Source organism: Calypte anna, chromosome 26 (assembly GCF_003957555.1).
Source record: "Calypte anna isolate BGI_N300 chromosome 26, bCalAnn1_v1.p, whole genome shotgun sequence".
NCBI classification, from domain to species: domain Eukaryota; kingdom Metazoa; phylum Chordata; class Aves; order Apodiformes; family Trochilidae; genus Calypte; species Calypte anna.
The window spans coordinates 4,212,180-4,233,483 of record NC_044271.1 but is presented as its reverse complement, the minus strand read 5'-3'; the positions used below and the strand labels follow the sequence as shown (position 1 = coordinate 4,233,483).

Genomic DNA, 21,304 nt, shown 5'->3' with positions numbered 1-21,304 from the left:
TGTGAAGTGCCAGGGTAAGGGCTCAAAAGCTGGCTTCTCTCCATTAAGAGAAGGATTTGTGCAGACACTAGCTGGTTCATAGTTCTCTGGAGTTTAAGAGCAAGCTTGTCTGTATATATATGACCATTTTCTATCTTAAGAATAGCAAACGTGATGAAAGTAAACTGTTAAAATTGAAGTCCAAGCTAATAACTCTCTTAACATAGCAACAGTCCAATTATCTGAGTGTGTGCATTGGTGTGCAGACAAACTCCTTGGCTTTCCCTGCTCTGGCTGGTTTGTATCCCTAAAAATAAAAAAAAAATGCAATTGGGAGCTAAAAGGGGTAACAAAAAAACTAAGCTATAAATATTTATTTTTTTGTTTATTAGAATTAAACCAAGTTGTAATAAGCTATTACATTTATTAATGTAATAAATCCTAGCAATGCATCTAGTTTAGGTAGTTTTTAACAGTAATAATTAATTGCTTGTCTCTTCTCAGAAAGTCTCAGTCTGTTTTCAAAATGCAGCAGAAGTTATCAAAAGGGTCTTGAGAAAAGACTGGTGGTATCTGTATGGAGTTTTTTTTCTGTATATGAGGAGAGGGGAAAAATTAGAAATTACACTTTCAGAGGGAAAGGCCAGACACACAACTGAGGCTGCAACACTATAAACATAAGGATGCAAAAGACTGATCTGCATTTAGTATGTAATTAATTTTAATTTTTTTTCCCTCCAGGCCCAAACTCGTGTAAAGCTGAATTTTCTGGACCAGATTGCAAAATTTTGGGAGCTTCAAGGATGTACACTGAAAATTCCACATGTGGAAAGGAAGATCTTGGATTTATTTCAGCTTAATAGAGTAAGACTGTTACAAGGGAGGAACTCATCCTGAAAATGTGTTTCTGCTGGTATCACTGGTGTTCAGGGGTTATTTTGGAGTATATCTGATCTGAGCAGTTGCTCCCTTAAAGGAGGTGGTAGTGAAACAGACACTGACCTCTTCTCTCTGGTGACCAGGGACAGGAGAAGAGGAAATGGGGTAAAGCTCCACCAGGACAGGTTCAGGTTAAATATTAGGAAAAACTTCTTCACAGAACGAAGTGAGGAATTGGAAGAGGCTGCCCACAGAGGTGATGGTAGATGAAGTGATAGACTGGATGGTTTAGTGGTTAGGGCTTGGAGGGAGGATGATCTCAGAGGTCTTTTCCAGCCTTAATGATTCTATGAAACAAGTGTTACTTTCTTTACCAAACACAAATGTGTCACTAATGTGACAAAGTAGTAAGAAGAAATATCATGGGAGTTTTCATGTGAGCTGGGAGATCAAATCAAAATTCCAGCTCTTCTTTAAAGTTGAACTTGGATTCAAACTGCTCAAGAATAAACCTAGGCTTACCTGGAGAAGGCTCTGAACAGTGACAGTTGTGAGAAAAACATTTCATTAGAAATATGGGTAAAAAAATGGAATTTCTTTTAGGATGTAATCTGATAGTAAGAGATGGGATTCAGTGACCCCCAATGATATGTTCTCTGCTTTCTTTATGTTCAAAGTAGTTTTTATTTTCTTGCTTTTGAGACTGTTTCATAGTACTTCTTCCAGTGTGAAGAACTGATTGTACTGTGCTAAAGTTGTGCTGCAATACAAAGTGGAGGCATGACAAAGTGCAGCCAGGCAAATTCTCAAAATTAGGCTGAATTACTGTTGGGTCATCTAATACAAGTGCTGACTTGTTTGTAGAGTAATTCAGCAAATATACAATTCCTGAATAGGTGCTATGCTATATGTTCCAGTTACAGCTCTTAAACAACTTTCATGTTTTGTGTTCTTTTTAAATCTATACTTTTCTAGTTTAAAACAGCAGTTGTGGTGTTTTCTTGCCTTTTAAGCTAGCAGTGCTTTCCTTAGACACTGATAATTTTAGTATTAAGCACACGACCATTTTGTTTTCACATTATAGCTAGTTGCAGAAGAAGGAGGATTTGATGTAGTTTGCAAGGAGAGAAAATGGACCAAAATAGCCACAAGGATGGGATTTGCTCCTGGCAAAGCTGTGGGATCCCACATCCGTGCACATTACGAGCGCATTCTTTACCCTTACAATTTATTCCAGTCTGGAGCAAGCCTCCTGGTAAGCTATGCTGAAGTTAAATCCAATTAATTGAGCAGGCAGTCTGTTATTTTGGTTTTTTGATTGATGCAACATTTCCGAAGATTGTATTTTATGTTTTATGGCATGCAGGTGGCAAGATACTGTCTGTGGTGTTGGTGCAAGCACCAGAGAGCCATAGGAAAACTATTTTTTTATAAAACATTCTCAGAATTACTCTTCAAGGTGACCTCTTTCTTACTGCTTTGAATACTACCTTTTTGTGGTTTCCCTCTGCAGTTTATAGCAGCCTCAGAATAGTAAGATCTCAGACCTCCTGTAACTATTTCTTTAATGCTCTTCTGTCAAATGAAAAATCCTGCTGAATTCCCAGATCATTATAGGCCACTCTCCCTGTAGAACAAGAATGCTGTTGGGTCTGCACCACTTGCACAGAGTGACTGAGGGACTACATCAAACCATGGCAGTTTTGTGGCAGTAACTCATCTTGCTTTCACTAAGGATGTCCAAGTTCAGCAGTGCTTTCATGGATATTACAATGTACTTAACTGTCTGGTTTGTGACTTCTTTCAAGCCTAAATCTTTCCTGCTTAGGTTTGGTCCTTAAAACAAAATTCAGGGTTGGTTAAGTGGAAGCAATACAATCTCTAACAAAGAATTTTTTTTTTAGACTTTTTTTCTTTTAGAACAGTAGTTATTTATATCTTGCTCTATGTGTTGTTAACATTACAGTAATGCAACCTGAGGACACTGCAGCAGTTTCTAGGATGCTGTTGATCCAGTCTGCAAAAGCACCATCTACTAGGAGAATTAGTATTGGTATTTCCATAGAGAAATGTTCTGTTTTCATAACATTTAAAGGAAGGCTTCAGCTTCATTTAAAATTGTTTATTATGGTTATTGCATTCAGTAAAAGGCTGGAAAAAGTGATTTTGTGACTTGTTCAAATAGGTAATATTCTCAAAAATGCTCTTTTATTAACTCAGCACAGTAATTATTAAAGCCCTCTCTACATTGTGGAGAACAATTTCCTGTATAACGTGAAACAAGTTTATTAGAAAATTCTAACACAAAGTTTGTATTAGAAATTAAGTAATCAAATTGTGTCTCTAGTGCTTGCAGAAACCAGATCTCACCAGTGACACAAAGGACAAGGAATATAAGCCCCATGATATTCCACAGAGACAGTCTGTTCAGCCATCTGAAACTTGTCCACCTGCTCGTCGAGCAAAACGTCTGAGAGCAGAGGTGAGAGAGTCTGGGTCTGTGTGGAGCCTGAGCTGGGAACACAGAGTTCCTGCTGTTCCTGCAGCACTGCCCACAGCCCCCAGCTTTGTAACACAGAATGGGCAAGCAGCCACGAGTTCAGATGGCAGTGAACATCATCACCAAATCGTTTGTGTTGGAAAAAACCTTGAGGTCATCCAGTCCAACCCTTCCCCCATCCCTGCCCAGGCCACCCCCACCCCATGTCCGTCAGCACCACATCCCCAGGGCTCTGAAACCCTTCCAGGGATGATGGGGACTCCAGCCCTGCCCTGGGCAGCCTGGGCCAGGCCCTGACAACCCTTTCCAGGGAGAAATTGTTCCCCAGCTCCAACCTAAACCTCCCCTGGCACAACTTGAGTTGTGCCAGAAGTTTATCTTGTTCCTTGGGAGCCTGACCTCTGCTGGCTCTAACCTCCTCTCAGGGGGTTGCAGAGAGCCACAAGGTCTCCCCTCAGCCTCCTCTGCTCCAGGATCAACGCCACCAGGGCCCTCAGCTGCTCCTGGGCAGAGCTGAGCTCCAGACCCTTCCCCAGCTCCATTCCCTTCTCCTGACACACTCCAGCCCCTCAATGTCCTTGGTGTCTGCATGTGTAAAACCAAAGTGTTTCTTCTAAGGACATCACTGAGTTTGTGTGTGTGTGTGTGTGTATATACCTATATACACACTTTTTTTTTTTTTTTTTTTTTTTAAGGCAACCAATATTAAAACTGAAGGTGACCCTCCAGAAGCCAGAACTCATAATTTGAGACGTAGGATGGGCTGTGCACCTCCAAAGTGTGAAAATGGTGAGGAGCTTATGATGGCATGCTTGGTTGTTCAGATCATATCAGCTTCTGTAGGCATTTTTAAGTGTTCAAATCTTCCCCTAAGCTAACTGAAACAAGTGTGTGTATGGGATAACAAGTAATTCAACAAAGAACTTGGAGTGATGCAGTCTAATAACAAATAAAATAAATAATAACAAATAATGCTAAGTATTAAAACATTTTGTAATACCCTCTTTTTTTTTTTTTCTGTTTTACTAGAAAAGGAAGTGCATAACACAGTGAAACTTCCTGAGAAGAAAGAACATGCTGGGGAGCCAGAGAAAGAGAAATCCAAAGTCCGATCCAAAAAACCCACTAATGCTGTGAGTTTGCTCTGCATTCCTGCTGCTTCATGGTTGTGATTCCAGGTGTTTCTGGGTTTCTCCTGTGTGTGTAGAGAAATTTCCTGTCATTTATATCATACTAAGGACTCTTGCATTCTTCATGTAACCCTGTGGCTGAAACAAAGCAGGATCTGCCTGCTGGAACTGAGGTACTTGTGAAGGTATCTTCTCTCTCCTGAGGCTCCAAACCTCAGAGGAGTTACCTGTGAACATGTGCTGCATGTGACAGTAACAAGAAAAAAGATGAGTAAGCCCTGTTATGTGCTACCTGCTAAACCCAGAGTGCTGCTGGTGTGAACTATCTTGGCCATGGAATCTGTCATTTGGAAAAAAAAAATACATGGAAGGGTCTGTAACTCTGATCTTTTCTTAAATGGAAGAGTGAGGCTATTTAAACTTTTACATAAGTGTTTTGTTTGTCCCATATCCATATCAGAGATAAAGTGATAACAAGCTTTGGTTAATGTTTGTAATGTTTCCAGGCTGTTACCATAAGTGCTCAAATTCCTAATCTGGCAATTTTTGTTGCAGGTGGATTTGTATGTGTGTCTCTTATGTGGCAGTGGTAACGATGAGGACCGTCTGCTGCTGTGTGATGGCTGTGATGACAGTTACCACACTTTTTGTTTAATTCCCCCCCTTCATGATGTTCCCAAAGGGGACTGGAGGTGTCCTCAGTGTTTGGCTCAGGTAATCCAACAAACCATAAAAGTCTAAAGTTATTTGTTATTTTGTGGGGTTTTATTTGAACACTTACTTGATCCTAAGGACTGAACGAAAGTACAATTCATTGATATGTAAGGTTGTGCAAGCAAAGTGCTAGAGGGTAAAGCTAGAATGAAGACTGGAAATGCTTCAGGCTGGTCAGGCACTGGGCAAAAATGCTGGATTTTAATTGGCACCTTTTCTCTGTAGTTAAATTTGAATCTCACTGGGTACTTCAGCGTGGAGGTCTGTATTTCTTCCACTTAGCTTTTCCACAAGGAGAAATTACACATATAACCTTACTAATGTTTTATGCAGATTTGTAAATAAATACTATCATTTGATGAATTAAGCAGGGTAGCTGCTGCTTCTGACTCTGTGACTTGGGGCAGGTATTTCATTTCTGTCAGGTGTTCTGTCAGCTTACCCATCACATGCCCATGTAGGTGAAATCTGAGCAGAGATTGTCTATTAATACATTATAGAAATAATCATCTTGTCAATTGCAGGAGTGCAATAAGCCTCAAGAAGCATTTGGGTTTGAACAAGCAGCACGAGACTACACACTTCGGACGTTTGGAGAAATGGCAGATGCATTCAAGTCAGACTATTTTAACATGCCAGTCCATGTATGTCCATGGGTTTATCCTGATGCCATAATGCAGATTGCATTCTTTTGTAATTAGTTAAAATACATAAACTGTGAGAGAGATGGGAATTCCAGATCTGACTGGGATAAAATCCCAAATCAGTGGCTCACAGTTATGCCAGTGAATCCTTGTCCTTGCTGGTGTTGTGGTTTTTTTGTTTGTTTAGAAGTGTCTGAGGAAGAGACTGCTCTCTCACCCATTCCTCAGAGGACAGAGCAGCAGTATGTCCTGGGTGGAACCACATTTCTGCTACTTTTTTTTTTTTTTCTCTTTTTGAAATGATTTTGAAATGGAGAAATGCTTCAAGCTAGGGGAGTTCCCCCATGGACAGCTTTTATGCACATGGTTTTTATATACTGAATACACCTTGAGTTTCTTCTTTTCATACCTAGATGGTCCCCACTGAGCTGGTTGAAAAAGAATTCTGGAGACTTGTTAGTACCATTGAAGAGGATGTGACTGTAGAATATGGAGCTGATATTGCTTCAAAGGAATTTGGAAGTGGCTTCCCAGTTAGGGGTGGGAAATTTAAAGTTAGACCAGAAGAAGAGGTAGGTCTCTGTTAGTTCACTGTGTACATTTGTATTGCAGTTCTTGGTTAACAAAGTCTCTCTGGTATACAGCACAATGGAAACTGGGTTGCAAAGTGTTTGTTTTGTATATATGGCACAGTATTTGAAGACAATTACATCAAGAGTTTTAAATAAATGAAATTTTTCATGATCAGACATTTAAAGTCACAGGTTTATCCTCGTAGTTATTTATTAACTTCTGAAATAAAACAAAAAAAAAGTTGTATTTTAACAAAGAAGGTTAGATAAGGTTTGTGAAAGGAGCAGAGGCAATGGAGAGGTTTTGTTGTTTGATTAATTGTCCTGTTTCTTACATATTTTCAGTTGGGATAAATGCTTTTTTTCTGTTGCTCTTCTGTCAGTTTTACCTTGTTGTTTGTTTGGGTTTTTTACTTCATATTGTAATAAACCCGTGACTATTCTGTTCACTTTTCAGGAATACCTTGATAGTGGGTGGAATTTAAACAACATGCCTGTGATGGAGCAGTCTGTTCTTGCTCACATCACTGCAGACATTTGTGGAATGAAATTGCCCTGGCTATATGTGGGAATGTGCTTTTCTTCATTTTGTTGGCATATAGAAGACCACTGGAGCTATTCAATTAACTATCTGCATTGGTGAGTTTGAGGAATAAACTCAGCCTGATAAGTAAATCTCCCCTTCATTCCCTCTTCCCTTTTTAATTAGATGACTAAAACCAGATTCATAGAGTTCAGGCCAGAATAACCCTTGAAGTTCTGTAGCAGCAGGGTTAAATTTGACACAGTGTGACTCCTGCATTAATTTGCTTATGGACAAGAGGTCATATTTTGGAAAGAGACATCCATTCCCAGTTTAAAAAAAATCCATGAGAGCTGCAGCAGATTCATCAAATACTTATTTATGGTCAACTTAAAACTAAAAACCATGCAAGTTTTGTTTTTGTGGTCTGTTTTGTTTTTTAATCATTTAGCTTCAACTAACAGTCTTAGGATCCTGCATATTTTTTTTCTCTATTAGATCATTCTATCATAAATCCTCCTATCAAGCAAACACTTGTCAACTGTTAATGAAGATCTATCTTTACCATCTCTTTGATAATAGAATGTGCTTAAACTTCTCACCTTGCAACAGCTTTTTTAGAGTGTGCATTATTCTCATCACTCTTCCTAGGACTTGACAAGTTCTTTCCTTTTCCTTGTTCACATCAGGATTCCAGCAATATGGTAAATTCACATCCCAGCTGCCATTCTGTAGGTTGTCTCTCTGGTCAGTTACTCAATTGCTGGTCCTTGAAATGGCTGCTGCTGTAGCACAAGCCAGGCAGTCAGTGACCTGATCTGGGCCTTCTTAGCACTTGACACAATTAAAACAAATGTTTGAAGCAAAGCGAATGAGTGATCAGGATTCCATTGTAAAAATGATCTTCATTTTAATTTTTTTGCTTTTATTCATTTTGGTCTTCAGTGAGGCTGAAAGGTGTGGAAAGGAGAGAAATTGTTTTGTTTGCAGTAGAAACTTCATTCATTCAAGGAGTGTTGTTAGGATGGCAATGTCCTCCATAATTTTTCCTGAACTGCATTAGTTGAGACCAGAAAGACACCCAAGTGTGCAGGTGTTCATGTGCACACACATGTACACACCTAACAGACATATGTGGAAGTTGCCCTACCTGCAGATAATATATTTCTCCAGCATCAAAGTCCTTGACATCTTTTACTTTGCAGATACTCTTTTGTATTTCCCTTCAGCTGAGAGGTTTAAGAATGAGGGTTTTTAATTTGAGAGCTGTGTGTAGCTGAGGTCCATAGGGCTCTAGGCTGGAGGAGTCAGTTTTAATACCCCCAAGTGAAGAGAGAGAACTCCAGACTTGAAGAGAGAAGACTTGAAGAGAAGGCAGCACTTGTTCTTGTGAAACACCAGGGAAGCCATGTCCAGCTTCAGGGTTCCTACATTCCAGGAAGGAGCTTGTGTCCTGGTCCTGTGTTTTGAGCAGTGAACCAGGTTACAGCAGCAGACCTTTTGTAGGGTGTTCTTGAAATTGTAGAAGGAGGAAAAACAAATCTTCGGTTATGAAGATGCTTGCAAATAAATAAATCAGTCCTGATCAGAGGAAGTATTACCATCAGTGATGCTGGTATTTCTAAAGACAAGAGTGGGAAGCTGCCAGGTAGCAATGCAGAAAGCTGTCACCACTGTCAGTTCTGACACTTTAACACATCCCTTAGAATCCCAGCTTTCTCTGTTATCTGCTCCTGAAGTCCTGAGAGCCCTGGTGCCACCAACCTGGTTCATAACTGCTGTCATCCATTCCTCGGCACTGACGTGTCCAGGAGCAGAATTCTTGACTTACCCAGTGTTGGGTCAGGACACAGGACAGTTTTCATTTCCATCTCTGCCTGGTCTTCCTGAATTCATAGAATTGTCCCAAGATGGTGACCAGGTTCAAGGCTGTGTCCTCATTTCACATGACACAGTGATGACTCTAATTATGCTGCTCCTTGCTGTACCAATGTAACTGCCCTTCCACAGTCTCCCTGGCTGCTTCTCCTCTTCATCATAACAGAGATGCTGTCTGAGGACAGGAATAAGCTCCTGGAGACATGTGCTTCTGGATTCAGACTTCCCTCTCTCCTTCTGGAAACCTCCTAGTTGCTTCATGATTTATGGTGGGGGACACGACCAAACACTGTTGGGTCAGCTTTAATCTGCCAGTTCTTCAGGAGAAGGTGACTTCTCTGTCCTCATTTGTGAAAAACTTTTCTGACATGGTTCTTTAAAGGAGATTGGAAGGAATATTCATCTTTGTGCTGCAGTGAGCCAGCTTCATTGTAAACCTGAAACAGTATCTACTGGAATACATCTGATAACCTTAATTTTCTCAACTGGCTTACATTGTGTTAAGCTGTTGCTAAAAGTTTTCTTCTTACTCTGGATATATATTAATTTTTTTCCCCCTCAAAGTCTCTTCCATAGTTTGGAAATCTAATTTCTACTTACTGTATGTTGCTTTTATGGCAATTATGCACAAGATAAAGAACTGTCTTTGGTTGTTTGATCCAAGAGGGAGTTTGTGTTCATGGTAAAAGACAAACAGCTTATGTTTTGAAGTTCTGCTGGAATCAGCAGACCTTTGCTGAGGACTTCTTCAGACTTTTTTTCACCAGAATATTTTCAGTATCTCCTCAGAAATGCAGGCAGTTAAAAACTGAGGTCTGGAGGAGGCACCTGTGTAAACTGTGAAGATTCAGGAGGGTTCATGATCTTTGCATTCCTTCTTGGTGATATACCCTTCTTTTGACATGCCATACTTTAAAGCAGAAGACTGAAAATGTAACTTGAAAGATTGCTTATATTTAACTCTTTTTAATAATCTTGCAGGGGGGAGCCTAAAACGTGGTATGGAGCCCCAGGGTATGCAGCTGAACAGCTGGAGGATGTAATGAAGAAGCTTGCTCCAGAGCTATTTGAATCTCAGCCAGATCTCTTGCACCAACTTGTCACCATAATGAACCCGAATACTTTGATGGCCCACGGAGTGCCTGTATGTTGTTGGACTCCTGTGCTACTCCCTGAAACACAACCCTCTTGCATTTCCACTGATTTCTGCTTCAAAGGCAGTAATTGAAGGCACTGTTATGACAGAGATGGTGTGGTAGTTACAATGTGTGTTGTATCTTCCTCATCTAGTACAGTGTGCCAGGATGAACAGATGGGCAATGGAACCATTGCTTTTGGAATTGCTTGGCAAATTCTTCTCTGGAGATCCACCTTAGAATATTCCTATCCCTATACCTCAGCTGGGAAGTTTAGTCTCAGCCTTTGAAGCAGTGGCAGGACCTCTTCCTATGTCTGTCTGATCAGACACAATTATTTTTACATAGTTTCTGACAAGGGGCCAAAACCCACGCTTCCTTTACTTGTCATCCACATCCTCTTATTTTTCCTGGATAAGTTCTTAGTTATTTAAAAGCATTTTTCATCAGTTTCTGTCATACTCCATACTAGACTGTTAATGGGAATTATGTCCCTTTACAACTCCATTAGCTTTTGACTAGCTGACCTTGGGACTTAAAAGGAAAATTGGTAGAAAGTGGCAAAAGTTGTGTTGTGTGTTATGCTGTGAGAGACTCCAAAAAGGAAAAATGCAGGAAGCTATGCCTGCTCTCATGCTGGTAGTCTAGCATGTAGAGCATTAGATGTACAGCAGTACTTTTGAGTGGGTTCCAAATTTCTCTTGGCTTGTGCTTTGCCTATGTCCCTGTGTGCAGAGGTAGGAAAGGCCAAAAGGCACAGGCAGCTGACTTGAAAGGGCTCTGAGTGCAGGTATGGCTGAATGAAACCTCTTTGCTTCTAGGCACAAGCTACTAAATGCCAGTTTGTAATTCTTGGGTTTATGTTCTAAAACTATCCCAAGTCATCATGGAACTAAGTAGAATTTGGGAACCCATTCTGTCTTCAGAGCCTTCAGTTCTGTGTAGGTATCACCTAATGCTTGTGTGTGCTTTCTCCTAGGTCTATCGAACCAACCAGTGTGCTGGAGAGTTTGTGATCACCTTTCCCAGAGCTTATCACAGTGGTTTCAATCAAGGTTTCAATTTTGCTGAAGCTGTGAACTTCTGCACTGTTGATTGGGTATGTTTCAACTCAAGGTTTTTGTGAAGTGTGTACTCAAAAAGTTGTTCAAGGTTGCTACTACTTCAAATTAGTCCTTTTTTGATCTTTTTCCCTAAAAAGATCTTGACTAATTGTAAATGTAGCCCATGTAAAAATGTTACTAGTTTAAAAAAAAAAAAAAAGGCATCACTTAGAGGTAGGAGATGACTAGCACTGGAAGAAAGCTTTCTGCCTTGTCACTGAATGGACTCGTGTTCATGTACTGGTCAGATTGGTTTTGTTTTCCTCTTGTCCTCCCAAGAGTTTCCTACCAGACTGGAACTTGTATCCTCGTTGTAACCTGAGCCTCACACTCTGCTTGGGGACAGCCATAAAAGAAAGCTCTGACTGACCCACCCTGCTCACAATCAATTGTTTCCTCTGCCTGGGGTTAGTGAGGGACTTTAATGGATCATGGAATCAGCAGTTCCTCATGTGGCAGCACAGTTCATGTCCTACATAAAACAGACTTTTGAGGAGAAGGTCCAGTGTGCCCTGCAGCCTGATCTTGGGACATCCCTGCTCTGCACTTTTGACACTTTCCCAGCCTCTGTATTTTTAGCTTGGGTCTTTCCTAGTCTAGTGTGGTTTACTTGTTTGATTACCCCTAATTATAATCTCTTCCAGACAGTTTATGCAGGTTTTTTAGCTAAGTTTATGAGGGAATAGCAGTGTGACTCGTCTAAAGGAACTATAACCTGTCATGGTTTACTCTAACCCAGGGTCTTGATTTCTCAAGTTTTATATTCTGAATTATGATTGTTGTTGAAAGATTTGTCTTGGCCTTTCACTTAGGTAGGTTTTGGTTAGCAGCATAAGAAGTCAGTATCTTAATGTGATTTTAACAATGAACTCTTAATTACTGTTCTTAATTATTTAATCTTTCTCCATGCAGCTACCATTGGGGCGCCAGTGTGTGGAACATTACCGCCTGCTGAACCGCTACTGCGTGTTTTCCCATGATGAGATGATCTGTAAAATGGCTTCCAAAGCAGATGTTCTTGATGTTGTGGTTGCATCTACAGTTCAGAAAGACATGGCTATCATGATTGAAGATGAGAAGAAATTGCGTGAGAAGGTTGATAAACTGGTGAGTTGTAGCAAATGATGTTCTAATGGATGGAGGAACAGTAGCAGCAGTGATGTGAAGTCATCCTGGGGCTGGTCCTGTGTTGTCAGCAGCTTAGAGCTGCAGAGCATCCTCCTGAGTGGCATTGTTTGTTTCAGTGCGCCGCTTGGATGCAGAATCATTTATCATGCATCTCACTTTAGCATGTTTATCCTTTAATACTGTTCAGAATGTTTCTTTTAAAGCAATGTCTGTTCTTTCAGTACTGCAGTCTGAATAACTGTTTTTTCATAAGTCAAGATTTCTGTCTACCTGGTTTTAATATTGTGTTTTAGTCATACTTCTAAACTCATTATTCCATTGATAAATGTAGCTTCTGATGCTTTAGCTTGGAATAATCACCTCTTCATTATCACCCTCCTCATATAACATTGTTTTGCAGGGAGTGACTGACTCAGAGAGAGTGTCTTTTGAGCTGTTCCCTGATGATGAGCGACAGTGCTTAAAGTGTAAAACCACCTGTTTCATGTCTGCTGTTTATTGTCCATGTAAACCTGGATTACTGGTATGCCTGCACCATGTTGAGGATCTCTGTTCCTGTCCTACCTTCAAATACAAACTGGGGTAAGCTTTAGAGAGCAAAGAATTTTGTGTTCTGGAGATATTTATTGTATGCATAGATATTGCAGCTTGCCAATCCAGTGCCTGCTCTGTTTTTGTCAGTGGTACTGGTCTCTGTATTCTGTTTGTCTCTTGCAAATACAGAACCCCAGAACCAAGTGCCTTTTTCAGCAGACTATTTCAGCATTCAGCTCTTCTTTCTCTATAAAGGCAAAGATTGATGGATAAGATATTTGCTCTTTTATTTTATATCAGTAAGGTCATAATCCCTTACATCTAATCCTTGCTGAGTAGTATTTATTTGCTTTTGTTAGTTTTTCTTCCTGTTGCCATCTTTCCTGTTGTTTCTTCCATCTTTGTCCAACGTGAATGCAAGTTCTCCTAAAACAATTTCACCGTCACTTCAATTGTAGAACCAGTTGCAATTTTGAAATTGTCTTAGGAGGAGCACAGTATGATTGTAGGTCTCAATTATTGAATTCTGGGTGCATAGCAGATCATTTTGGTGCTTCCCTTCTCTATCCTCCTGCTCCCACCAGTTTTTGCTGAAGTGCAAAGCTCTGTGCTGCTTGCAGGTACCGCTACACCCTGGAGGAGCTCTATCCCATGATGAATGCACTCAAGATGCGTGCAGAATCATACAATGAGTGGGCTGCCAATGTTAATGAAGCCCTGGAGGCAAAAATTAACAATAAAGAAGTAAGTACCTTACCTTTTGTCTACAACCTGTAATTTTAAGTGGCTTATCTCCCAGTGTTGAGTTTCTGAACCTTGGTAACTTTAGTTTTATACTTACTTGACACAAAGTACAGCTGAAGTTGAAACAGAAATATATTTAAACTGTTGTGTTATCCAACTTTACCATTTAACATCTAACAGAAAGGGGGACTTTTATTGACTTCCTGTCTTTCCCAAAAGGTCTCATCAGTTTTAAGGCTTTGATAGAAGAATCAGAAATGAAAAAGTTTCCAGACAATGACCTACTGCGACACCTCAGACTGGTTACACAGGATGCAGATAAATGTGCCTCAGTTGCACAGCAACTTCTTAATGGCAAAAGACAAACAAGGTAAATGTTGCTGTAAGTGTTTGCAACTAAATTGAGTGACTGAAGATAGATGTCTGTGGCCAGTGATGGATGCCAGTGTTCTGTAAGACTTAAAAATGGAAAAAAATCGTTGTGCCTTCCCAGGAGAGCCATCTTTTACAGAGAGACTCACCTTTGCTGCATGTAGTAAGTTAAACATCCTGAGCTTTCAATCTGTTTCTTCTCAGTTCAACAGTTGAGCAGTAAGTTCATTCTAACATTCCCCCAAAATTAAAATCGGTGTGTGGTGGTGTTTCCAGACAAAGCAACACCCAATGAGTGTTTGTGCCACAGGGACTGAAAATCTGTCAGTGGTGTATGTGTTGTTATATTCATTACCCTTCATGTCTTGTGGAAAAATGGAGTGTCTTAACTTCCTGAGCTGATGGTGATGGGAATACTGTATGAGATCTCTGTATGATCTCACTTTCTTTGCAGCACTCCTGTTAAATCTTTTAGGTTATTTGCTCCAGGAATTTGAAGATAGGGCAGTGTTGGGGTAACACGTTCTTTGAACTGGTTATCTGTCAGCCTGATCCTGCTGGCACATTCCCTATGTGAAATCATAAAATCATAGGATTTCAGGGTTGGAAAGGACCTTTAAGATCATCCAGGTCCAACTCCCCTGCCATAGGCAGGGACGCCTCCCACTGAGGTTGCTCAGAGCCCTGTCCAGCCTGGCCTTAAAAACTTCCAGGGATGGAGCTTCCAGCACCTCTCTGGGCAACCTTTTCCAGTGTCTGGGCAGCCTGTACCAGTGTCAATCAGGTGAAAGGAGAGGATCCAGAATGAAAACCCAGATCTCCTGATTCCATCAGTTTGGTTGTGACTCTGTTGCTGTGCTCCCTGTTTAGGGCTCACAGATTGCAGGTTCCCTACCCAGGTGTTCAGTGGCTGCACCTCACCCTGTGGGATGATGGGTTTCTAAGAAAATCTTAGGTTTATATATGTGGAGGACAATATTGTTTAAGTCCAACAGTCTTAACAGTGTGAAGCACTTCAGGAGAAACGATTCCTGTCATTTCTGGGCAATTTTCACCATTTCTCCTGCTTTGAACATCATGGTGTTTGTCAGAGCAGATGCTCTTTGTGCTATTCTGACTGTATGTGTGTGGTTTCTACGTGCTGCCTGTCTCAGCAGGAATCTTGCAGCTTGTCTGTGTTCTTGTATTCCTGCAGTACTTTAAAGGCTGACTTCAAAGGACTTTGGTAGTAGAATATTCAGCTATTGTTTTGACATGATTCTTGCAGCTGCACTTTCCCTTTCTCTAGTGATCTCTGTATAAGTCTTTGTAACCACAACTTGATACAAATTCACCTTCACTGTGCACAGACACAAAAGGATCAAGTCCCTGTCACAGCAGCATAAAAATATTACGGCAGGAAATGTAAAATTCTGTCCTCCAGCATATGTGACTTCTGCTAGATAAGTAATTTCTACTCCAGAGATTCCTGACAGTGTTATTGAAGGACTTTTCCATTCCTCATTTCTTCTTTCATGTAATGTTGAACCACCTCTTCATGATCTGGCATCCCCAGTCCATGTGTTCTCCCACTCACCTTGGTATTTGCTCAGCCCTTCTGATGATGAACTTGGAGAAGCAGCCAAGCCTGTTTCAGCTGCTCTGAGCCACAAGAGTTCATCCCTCATCTTTTTCTACTCTTAAGATTCACCTGACTTTGCTTGGCCTGAAAAGAGGAACATTTTATTTAGTCTTCCTGACTAGGTCTGTTCCTTTGACACAGTGATAGTGAATCAGCCTTTCTCACAGCTGTTCTTGCCAGCTCCTTCAGCTCTACAGCCTGGGATGAAGAATCTCTGAGTGTTGAACTGCAGGACCAAAGCAATGCTTTGCTTGCTCTGCATTTCTCGTTTGCTCTGAAGGTGGTTTTAGCCCCTTTCTCATTGGTTCCCCATTGAGCTTTCTGTGGCATGTTTCTGGGAAGAGACCAGTTGAGTATCCTCATAATTAGGGTTTTGAAAACCTATGTTATTTCATGAGTTTTTAAATTTTTCTTAAGTTTGAAGGGGGAGCACTCACAGTCTGTGTAGGAAGACTGAAAGGAGAAAATAAGCTGCTTAAAGTCTGAATACCTGTTATATCAAAATCAGTTTAATCTTTGAACTTTACATACCTGCAGGATGTTGGGCAGCCATCTGCCAGGGGGGGTCGGGCTCTGCTCCAAAGGAACAAGGGATGGGACAAGAGGAACTTCTGACCTCAAGTTGTGCCAGGGGAGGTTTAGGTTGGAGCTGGGGAACAATTTCTCCCTGGAAAGAAAACAATTTGATGATTCTACGTAGGTGATGCTGGAAGGGAACAGTATGACACCAGGGAAGTACAGAGGGATGTTGTCAGTATCTGTCCCCTTCCTTCTCCAGGTTTCATGGTACCTTTTCTGATTCTTACCAGTCTTCAAGAGTTTAGAGGCCTTGTGCTTACAAATCTTTGTGGTTAATAAACCTGGATAGATGTGGGCTTCTCTTCTGGGAATGTTCTTTTTTTAATTTATAGACTTGTGTATTTTCTGGTTATCAAAACCTTCTTGCAAAGGTTTTGCAGTTTAGATATGTGTATGTGTGCCCATATGTCTGTATACATCTATTTGTTTATTTTAAAAACTTTTGCCTTTTACTGGAAGGTACTGCAGAACTTTCACAAAAAATAGTGTAAACTGTATAGACCATAGAACAGCTCATGTTGTATCAAGCCTTGGAGTTAGTTTTATCATTTAGCTTACTATGGATTTTTGGAACTTGCAATGTGATTTTGGCATAGCCTTTAAAATACCTATTTTTAACATAGAATATTAAATTGAAATTTATTATATTCACATTCCAGTCATGCTGGCATATCCTGCTGCAATGTTGTTTTCCTCTTTTGTTTAAGTGACATATTGTTAATAGAACTGGAGCCAGCATTGCAGTAGATTTTTCCTTTTCTGTTCAAGGTTCTCAGGCCTAGTTAATATTGGCTTCAGTTTAGAGAGATTTTTAATATTGGCCAATTTGTTAACACTTATAAGCCACTCATTTGATACAAAGCTTTTAGATAAAAATGAAAATGATGACTTCAGCAAAAGAGGATTTTTCAGAAGTGCCTACACAACCTGTGAATATAAAACCCATTCAGCATTGGGATTTGTTCTCTTTTGGTATGGGGATGGGGAGAGCTTACTACAATAGCTATTGCAACATAACTGAATAGTTAATCCACAATTGCTTTGTGTTCTGGAAAAAAGCCCAATTTTATTCCATAATAACCAGTGCTCTTCCAAGTCTAAGTAGTTGGTCCAGAATACTATTTAATATGAGAATATTTTCAACAATAGTTTATTCTGCTATAGCTCACTGATGTCAGCCCGTTTATGTAAGCTCTAGGCTGCTTGGATGCTTTTAAATATTCAATTATTTGTGAGTAGAGCTTGACTTACAAGAAATCATAAGCAGATTTTGGAGAAGTTTAGATTTAATTTTATTTTTTACTGGCATCCAACGAAGCTGGGTTGTGTTTATTGCAGATACCGCTCTGGAGGAGGGAAGTGCCCAAACCAGCTGACTGTCAACGAGCTGCGGCTGTTTGTCAGGCAGCTCTATGCTCTGCCCTGTGTCCTCAGCCAGACACCATTACTGAAGGTAAGCTGGAAAACTCCAGGGAAAGAGCATTTATGATGTTGATGTATTAGCACTGTGTTCATCTCCTGTCTTACTGTTTGCCTTGAGCTGGCAGCCCTGGCTAAGGTGTGCACAGGAGCTCTCAGCCCCCTGGTGTTGATGGGCAGTAGATATTTATGCTATATAGGGAAAAATCAAAATTTTAATGTTGCTTGAAGTAATGCATACAAAGCAGCAGGATGATGTGGGTAACTACAGCTTAAAAGTGTGGGGTCAGGTAACTAAATTCCTGAAGAGTGAAGCCATGTTTACCTGAGAGTATTGAAAGCTCCATAATGCCCTGACTGACAGTCAGCCCCTTCCTAGCACTTTCCTTCTTTGTTAATGCAGAATCAGCTTCTCATATTTTGTAACTGAAAACCTTTCCATCGCGAGTCACAGGAAACACCACAGATAAACCTAGCCCAAGCTGCAGGTCTAAATGACTTGTTCTACCAGGTAAGTACCTGTTGGTGGGTGGTGTACTCAGGTCACTTTGTCACACACAACTGTCCAGCCTCACTGACTGATCGATTTGTTGATCAACTTTCTCAGACCAGTATTTGAAGGATTTTGTTTCAGAATTTGCTACAATGTTGGTTGTATCACACTGAAAGGGGTTAAAAAAATTGAACAGAAATTCTAGACAGCTGTAAATTCCTTCTCCCAAAGGAGAAGAACTTTGCTATATTTTTGACTCACAGAACCAGGGAGATGGCAGGTGTCCAGCTCTTGACCCTAAAATGGTCACACAACACTGAGAGACTATGACAGTGTCTGGTCTGGTAACCTTGGATCAGAACAGGCTGATTCAGTTTCAGCTTATGCCTATTGCTTTTGAAGCTTGATCAGCTCTGGAATGACTGAATCAGATTTTCTGTGATCCTATTTACAGTTATTTGTTTATAGCATTGTTACTGCGAATCTAACTAAAAAGCCAGAAGTTCAGAAATGCCAGAGAATGCCAAACAGTTCCTCTCCATCTGGCATTCTTGAACATGGAAATAGCAAACACATATGGTCAGGGTGTTTCTTTTCTGTCATTCTCAACAATCCTAAATGAATAGGTAGTCATGCAAATGAGGCTGTTAATATAAAAGACCAACAGTTTACTGGAGATGAGTTCACCAATTTAATCTGTCACTTAATGGACTTAATTTCCATTATGAGTGAGGTTGCCCACCCTGGCAAGCACCCTCATTGGCCAAGTCTCAAGATGCCCATGAAGGAGTAACTCACTGCTGGAATAGCATTTCAGCCAGTGCTAGAAGCATTGGGCAGGAATTCTAACTATAAAACACCAGTCTTTGGAGTGAGATTACTCTGACTGTCCATCATCCTGAGTGAGGTGCAAACAACCATGGAGGTTCCTTTTGGTACCTTTTGGAGGTTCTCTTTTTTTGAACATGAAAAGAGAGGAGGTGTTGCACTGCATGAAAGAGTAAAATGCTGGTGGCTTACTGAGACTCTGGGGATCCAACTCAAACATTAATGCAGCTGAATTGAACCCCAGAAGTTCCATGCCCCTCCCAGCTTTTCTTCAAAAGCCTTCTTAATCCTGACCTTGTTTTTCAGCCTTGTCAGTCATCCCAGTACAAAGCCAGAAAACAGCACTGATAGAACACTTGAAAATTCCCTTTAGATCCTTTCTGTTCTTCTGAAATCTCTTTGACACCTATCTCTTAGCTCAAAGGAGCTTGGAGTGGAGTTCCCTTTTTTTCTATAATCCTCAAGCTGGTGGTCACAATGTGTATGTATGAGGAGATGCTGATGCACACACTGCTGTTTGAGGACACACTGTGTTTAAGTGTCACAACTCTTGTGTGTCACTGTGTGGTGTGTGCCAGGGGCCTTGCACTTGCAATGTTGAGAAGATTGGGCAGTGGGTTTTCATCTGATCTAGTGTTGCATTTGTGTATTCAGGATCTTCTTGATAGAGTGGAAGCTTTTCAACAGCAAAGCCAAAAACTCCTTTCTGAAGAAATGCCCAGTGCTGCCAGAACTGCAGGAAGCTGCTGGATGTCAGCTTTGACTTTGATGTTGATCTGCCCCAGCTGGCAGAGCTGCGGATCCGTCTGGAGCAGGCCCGCTGGCTGGAGGATGTGGAGCTGGCTTCCTCAGACCAAAACTCTCTCACTCTGGATGACATGAGACGTCTGATTGACTCAGGAGTTGGACTTGCTCCCTACCCAGCAGTTGAGAAAGCGATGGCGAAACTGCAGGAGCTTCTTACTGTGTCTGAACACTGGGATGACAAAGCCAGGAACCTGATAAAGGCCAGGTAAATCTGTGGTGCATTTTCTGTTTCCATGAGGTGTTTGCAGTGGGAGTAGCTGGCTTCTAAAGGGGCTCTTTTGCTCATCCAGTTCACATCTTGAAGGCAAAACTCATGCTGTCAAAAAGGGAAAGCAGTGGAGCAGGGGGATGAGTGATTTAATGATTTTAAATGCTGTTGTTGGCTGCAGAGTTTGTGGTGCTCCACTATCATTGGGCAAATTCTCCTTTGGCCACAAGGAAGGGTTTTAAGACACCTCTTCCTCCGTTTTTACCTTCTTCCCTCCCCCAGTGTAAGACTAAGATTTTATTGTGTGAACTATTTCTAACTTTGAGATTTTTCCAGATTAGTTGGTGCAGGGCAGAAGGCAATAAGCCAGAGCCATCCTTATTAAGAAAAACTTTCTTGCTCACTGTTTTGACTTTCTGATTTAAAAAAGAAAAATGGAGGAAAGCACGCTCTACCTAAAGTTTAGAAAGATGACAAACTTGTTTCCTCCCTCTGAATTCTGATTTTTAATTTTTTAAATTTTTTTCCCAGCCACATAATTATGAAAGCATTTGAGTGTTTGTTACACATTGGTAACCATGCTGTCTTAAAGTAGCCCCACAGAGCACAAAACTGGAATAATGTTGGATTTACCCTGCAAACTGGAGATGCAGTTGTTTGTACCTTTCTGAAACATTAGAATCAAATTGTGAAATACAAAAAAGCCATCTTCAGGTTTTTTTAAATTTTTAATGTAGAATCACTTAGCTGGTAGTGTTTTAGGGTTCCTTGTGCATTTGGGGATCCAAGGTTTTGTCATTCAAAAGCTGGTTAATATTAAATCTCCCTTAAGCCCAAATGTGTGACTATTTCTGGTAGGAACACAAGGCAACTAAGAATGCATTTCTCAAGCTGCATCCGCGTCACCCTGATGTGCAGTTTGCCTCTCGGTACCAAGCAGAACCTCATTATTTGGTTCCACCCTTGTGTTTTAATAAGATGGGTGAGCAGGAGAAGCCCAGTTGTGTTGCAGTGTTTCACATTCAGCTGTTTTGTTCCCCCAGACCCCGGCAGTCACTGAGCAGCCTTGCAGCAGCAGTGAGGGAGATGGAGGAGATCCCCGCGTACCTGCCCAACGGTGCCGCGCTGAAAGACGCCGTGCAGAAGGCCAAAGATTGGCTGCAAGAAGTGGAAGCCCTGCAGGTATCTGAAGGGTTCTTCTGGCTTCTGATGAGGGGGAGTAACCCCTGTGGGGTTAACACCCATGCTCCATGTGCTCTTGGGCCTTCAGCATCCCACAGGATGGAAGAATGCTCAGTCTGTAGCTCTTCTTGCCTGGGACATGGTGCAGCTTTGCTCTGCTGAGTGCTGGTGTTGTTACCTCTGTTTCTGGGCCTGGTTTATGTTCATTCACCTCAGCAATTGACTGTCTTCAATAAAATCTGTAAAGGGTAAATCTAAAGCTAAAAAAATAGTGGACTGTGGAGCTTAACTGTAAGGTCAGTCACCAGTGATGATCTTTGTACCATTCTGC

General features: G+C 41.0%; 1 protein-coding gene across 1 annotated transcript in view; it reads left to right on the top strand.

Annotated features, from left to right (window-relative positions):
- KDM5B (lysine demethylase 5B) overlaps positions 1–21,304 on the top strand; it is a 41,786-nt gene that overhangs the window by 11,890 nt on the left and 8,592 nt on the right. The window contains 19 exon segments of the mRNA XM_030465453.1: positions 721–843; positions 1,943–2,113; positions 3,206–3,340; positions 4,054–4,147; positions 4,388–4,491; positions 5,044–5,202; positions 5,727–5,846; positions 6,260–6,418; positions 6,876–7,057; positions 9,801–9,963; positions 10,935–11,054; positions 11,971–12,165; positions 12,587–12,768; positions 13,341–13,468; positions 13,684–13,834; positions 17,375–17,489; positions 19,431–19,505; positions 19,508–19,788; positions 20,835–20,973. Of these exon segments, the coding sequence (XP_030321313.1) occupies positions 721–843; positions 1,943–2,113; positions 3,206–3,340; positions 4,054–4,147; positions 4,388–4,491; positions 5,044–5,202; positions 5,727–5,846; positions 6,260–6,418; positions 6,876–7,057; positions 9,801–9,963; positions 10,935–11,054; positions 11,971–12,165; positions 12,587–12,768; positions 13,341–13,468; positions 13,684–13,834; positions 17,375–17,489; positions 19,431–19,505; positions 19,508–19,788; positions 20,835–20,973 (2,796 nt within the window).